The sequence below is a fragment of the Chinchilla lanigera genome, unplaced genomic scaffold, assembly GCF_000276665.1.
Source record: "Chinchilla lanigera isolate Chin_1 unplaced genomic scaffold, ChiLan1.0 scaffold00054, whole genome shotgun sequence".
In the NCBI taxonomy this organism is placed as follows: Eukaryota; Metazoa; Chordata; class Mammalia; order Rodentia; family Chinchillidae; genus Chinchilla; species Chinchilla lanigera.
Window position 1 is genome coordinate 6,437,507 of NW_004955455.1, and position 7,631 is coordinate 6,445,137.

Genomic DNA, 7,631 nt, shown 5'->3' on the forward strand with positions numbered 1-7,631 from the left:
AATACTGCTTTTAAAATTTCTGTATATGTTGAATACTTTTCACAATTAAAAATAGTCTGTTTTGAAGATAAAATTACATATGTTGAAATTAGAAAGGCAAATATGTGAAGGACCTAAAACTAAATAAGCATTTGGGAAGTGAAGGCTGAAAGCTAACTTGCATTAAATTTGCAAAAACTTTTTTTTTCTGTAAGTACTTTTTTAAAAAACTATGGATCACGATAACAACATTTGGAACTCGTTCTGTTATCAGTCAATATTTTTAGATAGAACTGGTGCTAAGCCTTGATGTTTGCTGTAAGCCTTTTACAACAGCCTTGATACACAGAAACCTTTTTTAAAAAAGACACACCCTGAACTCTCTGTTCACATGGTCACACACTGATGCTTACATGTTCCAGTATCTAATTGGACCACAGTAGTCTTGACATAATCCAAGTCATTTCTTGCCCATCTTTAGAAATCTACACAGGAAGAGCCATACCAAATAGATCTCAAGCTACTGTGTGTGTGAATGAACAATCCCTTTTGCTTCATATCCAAATGCTGCACATCGGTTTGGATTGTATATTGTGTTTGTATATTTATGCTTTGATTCATAGTAACTCCTCATGTTATGGACTTGACTTGCATTGAACACAAATTGTAAATATCCCTGAGATTCTTTTTCCTCATCACTTCTTGCATAGCTTTCAACCACTGAATAGATGATCTCAAGGGTACTTCACTAGCATATGCTCCAATTCTACCCAGATTCCCATGATCCAATCCTCTTCTTGTTGTTTATATCATGAAAGTAGACAGACTGGGGATTTAGCTCAGTGGCACAGCTCCTGCCTGGCAAGCACAAGGTCATGAATTCGATTCCCGGTAGCACAAAACAAACAAACAAACAAAGAAACAAAAAATAGAAATGCCGTGAGCTCTGCTAAGTTACCTCTTACAAATGTCCCAGTGAAGTCTTGGTGCTGAAACCACATAATATGACCAGTATGTGTTTGCAGGTGATACACAGTGAAAATCATCATTACTTTTAATATGGAATCATGGGATCATGGTCCATCTGAACTGATGTGGGGAGACACCTTCCTTGTGCTGTGGAAACTTATTTAGCTGTGATTTTCCACTGACCACATGATGGGATTATGTTCAGTATTACAGAAGCTCTTAATCCTTTGATGTGTTTGGAACATTGGCTACATATCAGCTGTGCTCTCTTCAATTTTCTTCACTATTTAAACTAGTTTGGCATCATTTTGAGACCACTTTTGGGCCACTATTATTATGGCTGAACATCTTTGTGCTTTGAATCTGAAGCTTGTCTTAATATAACACACTGCCCAAGGAATCACTGTGGGAACACTAACTTCTTGTACCATCTCTGAAGGGTCTAATGTAGGGCCTGGAATGCAAAATTCAGCACTGTCTGGAGGTGTCACCATTTAAAGACCCTTATTTGTGTAACTGTAGGTGTTAACATCTTGGATAAAAGGGGGAACTGTGTTCCACTATTGTCATTTTCCTGGATTGAGGAACACAGATACAGTTGACAAAACAGTAACTTCTAATGGAGAAAGTCATGACTTTGCTTCTTGGCCTGAACTTATCAAATAGATTTTCAGGGGCTTTATATTTGGTTTCACAGATAAAAGATCTGACAAGTGGAACTCTTTTTACATAGAACTTAAATAATTCTTCTAAAATTACATCCTATAAATCCCTGGTCTGCAAGATAGAACATTTTCTTTGCTGAAAATTAGAATATCATTGACATACTGCAAATTAAATTTATAAAATATAATTTGAAATTACCCAATTACATATTTTATCACACCAGAAATTTCCATGTTAAGGAAAAATGAAAGGGACTATTATTCTGCAGGGACAGGGTTTTAGGATTTTGAAGACCTGTGCAGGTACTTTTCTCTAAAGAAATTTTAAGTAACAAAACTTAGTAATAGCAGAGGGACAATGACAGGACTAGCATAAATAGTAGAGATATGGTACTTCAGATTTATCTTGGGGCCAAAGTGAGTATCATGTTAAGACTTTTCTGAGAATTTAGGAAATACTAGAGCTGAATAGATTTAGAAGACTCACAATCTGAGAGAAGATTTCTGAAAATCAGACAGTGTCAGTGTCTCCAGCCATGATGTTGTAATAGGTCTCAGGTATCCTTCTACCACAAGCTGTCAGACAATATACAATACAACTGATATGATAAGAAAATATACAGTGGCACAGGATAGTGACCCATGAACAGGGAGAATGACCCTGGAGATTTACTTAAAGCATACTCCAAAGCAGATCTCAGTGGTACGAAGAGTGGATCATTCAAATTGAGATCAGAAGGCAGAGGCACATTTCAAGACACGTGGAGCAGATCACACAGATATAGCCTCACAAGAGAGATCAAGTACCATCTCATAATCACTTTAATTTCTCAAAAACCCTTGTGAGAAAACTCATGAAGAAACAATGATGGGATTTAAATTCTGTTTCCACAGAATAAATGCATCTACACTGTGAGTGGATGAAGGAAGGTGATTAATGAGTTCATGAGAATGTATCTGACAAGTGATGCTTTCTTTTGGTACAATATGGTACACTGGCTGCCCGTACATTCAAACCTTAGGATTCACTGTACTTTCTTTACTCTATCAGACAGTGTGTGAATTAGAAGTGTTACAAATGGAAAATTAAGACATAGATAAATTCATATGGCATGTGGTTCAAATATATTTTTGATAAACAAGAATTATAAAACCATAGAAATATGCAAGGTATGGTGATATGCACATCTGCAACCCCAGCACTATGGGAGGCCAACACAGGACGATCACATATTTCAACCCAGCCTGCTCAACTCAGCAACTTAGCAAGATGCTGTCTCAAATAAAAAATATTAAAGATTGCCTGACTGTATAGCTCAGTGCAAAGACCCTTGGCTTCAAACCCCAGTCTTATAACAACAATAGCAACAACAATAAGAATAGCCCCAGCAGCAGCAGCAACAACAATAAAACCAATCATAAATATATATGTTAGGTTATAGACCAATGGAATAATATGTTTTCAGTCTCTTCTATGCGATAACTAACACCCCAAGTTGTCATTTATGTACCCTTCCGGATTCCAGAAATACATTTGAGGGAATCAAAGCATGTCAAAATCACAGCACTGTGTAAAAAGAGATAGTGACTTGTTAAAATGCAAAACCTAGCTAGGTTTTAGGTCTCTGGGCCAGAAGCAGGTATGTGTCCTGTGACCAGCAGGAGGCACTGTGGAACTGCCTTGCACTCCCTACAAAATTGCTTAATAAGGACTATCAGCTCAAAGGCTTGCTGTCATGGAGGCTGGGCTCTGTGTTACTGATGGGGACTCAGCAGCTGTGTGTCCTCTGGTTCGGCAGATTTCTATGAGTAAATGTCTTTATGTTCTTTCAGCAGGTACTTCCTCCTAAGGCTCTCCCAAGGGGTAAAGCAAACCTTCATCCTCCTCAATCTGCACTGGGAGCTGAGCTTAAGTATCAGAGCTCAGGGAGGGGCTGAGGCAGGACTTATGAAAACATATTTGCATGAAAAACCCTATTCTGGCTGGGGGAGAAAGAAAAGCAGGCCTGGGGCAGCCTAACCTCACTGTTGAGCTCAGGGGTTGTGTCCAGCATGAGTTGGAGTCTTCTCCTTCTACTTCTCCTGTCTCACTGCACAGGTAGGGACAGACCTTTCAACCACAGGGTAGCCTGAAGCCTGAGTCTGTCTTTTCTTGCTCAGCCCCTTGGAAAACTTCATCCCTACACTGTCCTCCATATGTATTTGTTCTTGCAGGTTCTCTGTGCCAGTCTGGGCTGACTCAGCCGCCCTCCCTCTCTCTGTCTCAAGGAGCATCTGCCAGACTCACATGCACCCTGAGCAGTGGCTTCAGTGTGAACATCCACATCATATTCTGGATACAGCATAAGCCGGAGAGTCCTCCCCAGTATCTGCTGCACCATCACACACATACAGATGGGTATGAGGACTCCATGGCCCCCAGCCACTTCTCTGGATCCAAAGATGCCTCAGTTAATACAGTCACTCTGCACATATCTGGTGTTCAGCCTGAGGATGAGGCAGACTACTACTGTGGCACCTGGGATGGCAATACAAAGAATTACACTGTGCTCCCACCCCACAAGGAAGTGAGACAAATATCTCCTCTCTGTTCCCTGATGCAATTACTGCTACTGGTGGGTCTGACCTAGTGTAGTTTAGAGAGTAACTTCTGTTGTCATTGTTTTTAGCAAACACCAGATTTTCCTAGGGGAAAAAAAGGAGTGAAAATATCTTCAATTTCCTTAGTAAAGATGTTAATTTGAACCGTTGTAGATGATGGGTCCCACACCCCTTATCAGTGCCTGAGTCTCTAGAATGGGAGTTCCCAGCTACCTGAGCCCACTGAGCAATGTCTTCTCTGCTTGGACATGGTGCACTCACTCAACCTGCTAGGTCACAGCACACCCACAGAAGAACATTAGCCATTGCTATGGGCACATACTCCGCCATTCTTGCTTCACTGAGCCCTCACTTTCCTGCCATCTGCCACAGCTAAGCCTGTTCACGAAAAGCTTAGCTCAATAGGCTTGACTCAGATTCTCCTCCAGAAGGGGAAGTCTTGCTCCAAATCCTAGATTCAGTCTAGTTATGTTCTTCACTGGATCAACATGGTTACCTAACAGTAAACACATCCTCATCCTGATCACGTCCGCAGTAGCAGAGCAGTGTATTACTTCGCAGGGCTCACTCTCCCTTCAAATAGATGACGGAGTAGGGAGGAAGTGTTTGATCCCACATGTGAACATGCCAGGGTCTAGACCTCACTGAGAGACATGTATTGTCTGAGAAGTGCTGGTTGGTCACTGGGTCCAGTGTGTTTCCACCCTACCTCCACTGCATTGCTCCAGAGTGAGGTCACATTTTCCTGTGCCTGCTACTTCCAGCCTGTTTTGGGGAACTTTCTTTTCCTCCTGAGGCTCAGAGAAAGCAGGCTTCTGTGGCTTTAAGGGTGTTAAGCAGAGTTTTCTCCACAATGGAATGAAACTGCCTTTGTCCTCAGTGAGCACCAGGACCATCATCTGGCTCCCCATTGAGTAAGGCTATGTAGTAACCATCTCACCACAAGAGAGTCTACTACACATCCATATTTATAGCAGCACAATTTGCAATAGCTAACCCTTGGAAATAGCTTTTATGGCCATCAACAGATGAATGTGTGTTTCAAAGTGGACCTGACTCCCCCAGCTCCCAGCCTGCTTGCTAGCAGAAGCACTACTGTCTGCAGGAAACTCAGCTCTCAGCAGGGAACTCAGCTTAGTACCAAAGTTGTGATGGCAAGCACAGGAAAGGAGATAAGATAGGACAAGGAATTTTGCAGGTTCTGGGATATCTGGGGACATCTGAAAACACATGAGAATTTTCACTGGACACTTCAAGGACTCTGTTTACTGAGATGTAAGACTGCCAGAGAACTTTGACTACAGTTATTTATTTGTCTCATCCCACCTAATTCCCTTGTCTTCTCTCCTTCCATATAAAAGGTACACACCTCTCTTTCTTCAAGGCAGATGATCTTATCATGTTCTCAGCCTCCCTACACCCAGGCACAATAAATTCTTTTTTTTTTTTTTTTTTTTTTTTTTTGTTTTTCTCCGGTACCGGGAACCGAACTCATGACCTTGCGCTTGCCAGGCAGGCACTTTTGCCGCTGAGCTAAATCCCCAGCCCTAGGCACAATAAATTCTATGCCATGTTGTCTTTATACAAGCCTGGCAGTCTCTGCTGATCCCCCCATATAATATATATGTGTCTTAGTTAATTTTCTCTCATTGCTGAGACAAAATACCTGACCCCAAAAATTAAGGAAGGAAAGGTTTATTTAGTTCACAGTCTGTGGAAGTTTCAGTCCATATTCAGCTGGCTCCAAAGCAGTGTGGCACATGGCAGAGGGCAACTGTTTATGGTGATAGAAGATAGCAAAAGCAACAAGAGCAAAAGGGAGGAGTGGTAGCAAGCAGCTTGGGGGAGCTGAGGGATGAGCAGCTTGTGAGTTTGGTAAATTGAAACTTTAGGAGCATGAGAACTAAGGGATGTGTCTGAATGCTGCCTCAGTCTCAAGGTGCTGGTCTGCAGAAGATCACCTAATCTTTGATAAAGGGGCCAAACTCACTGGAAGAATGATAGCATCTTTAATAAATGGTGCTGGAAAAATTGGCTTGCCACCCGCCAAAGACTGAAAATAGACCCAAGTCTATCACCATGCACCAAACTAAAGTCAAAATGGACCAAAGAGCTCAATATTAAAACAGAAATACTAAATCTATTGGAACAGAAAGTAGGTAAAAACCTTGGAGACATAGAGGTAGTCAGAGATTTCATGAACAAAAACCAAACTGCATGGGAAATACTTTAAAGAATCAACAACTGGGATCTCATCCTACTGAAAATTTTCTGCACATCTAAAGAAATCACCAGCAGAGTAAAAAGGAAACCCACAAATTGGGAAAAAAGTTTAGCTGACTGTCCTTCAGACAGAGGACTTCTATCTAGAGCATATAAAGCATTAAAAACATGAGCCCCTCAAAATTCAAAGACCCAATCCAAAAATGGGCAGCTGAGATTAATACACACTTCTCAGATAAAGAAATACAAGTGGCAAACAAATACATGAGAAAGTGTTCAACATCATTAGTCGTTCAAGAAATGCAAATTAAAACAACAATGAGATTTCATCTCACCCCGGTAAGAATGGTTAGCATTAAGAAATCAACCAATAACAAATGCTGGTGAGGCTGTGGAGAAATAGGAACTCTTCTCCACTGTTGGTGAAATGCAGACTGGGAAACCACTGTGGAAATCAGTTTGGAGATTCCTCAGAAAACTAGGACTGGAGGTCCCATTCAACCCAGCTATTCCCCTTCTGGGTATTTTCCCAGAAGATCTGAAAACATCATATCACAGCGATATATGTGCAGCCATGTTCATAGCGGCACAATTTGTAATTGCTAAATTGTGGAAGCAACCCAAATGTCCATCCACTGAGGATTGGACAAAAAAAATTGTGGCACTTTTATATAATGGAATATTACTCAGCTATAAAGAAAGATAAACTTGAGGCTTTTATAGGTAAATGATCACAACTAAAGACCATACTCATAAGTGAAACAAATCAGACCTGCATGTGTAAGCAGCATACTGTCACACTAGTGCAAGAACCTGAAAAAGTGAATAAAAATTAGGAGGTGTGATAGACATTGTGAAAAGAAAGGAAAATGTTCATAAGTAAAGGGCAACTGAGGTGTGGGAAAAGAAGGGGAAATTATGTATGTATGTATACACAGGATAGCCAACATAGTTGTTCTACTGTTTTCTATTGCTTAACTGTAAGGAACAGTTAATGATTACTTGTTTGATCAATCTTGCATGTCTCTATTTATTTTCCTGAGAAACCACTTTGAAGATATTAATACATAATACAGCAATCATTTTTAATTTTCTACAACTTTGTCTGTAGCTCTGTATTGTTTGCATTGTTCTTTGCTATTTTGTAAATGGATGTTTGCTTGTGAATATGTTTTCCATCTTTTATTTTTAAAA

At 40.5% G+C, this 7,631-nt stretch overlaps 1 protein-coding gene across 1 annotated transcript; it reads left to right on the forward strand.

Annotated features, from left to right (window-relative positions):
• The first annotated feature begins 3,632 nt into the window (after window positions 1-3,632).
• Window positions 3,633-4,243, forward strand: LOC102006874 (immunoglobulin omega chain-like). The gene is made up of 2 exons (XM_005396571.1): window positions 3,633-3,711; window positions 3,828-4,243. Exons 1-2 carry the CDS (start codon window positions 3,666-3,668, stop codon window positions 4,241-4,243), a joined length of 462 nt encoding a protein of 153 aa, XP_005396628.1. The 5' UTR covers window positions 3,633-3,665.
• Window positions 4,244-7,631: the final 3,388 nt, after the last annotated feature.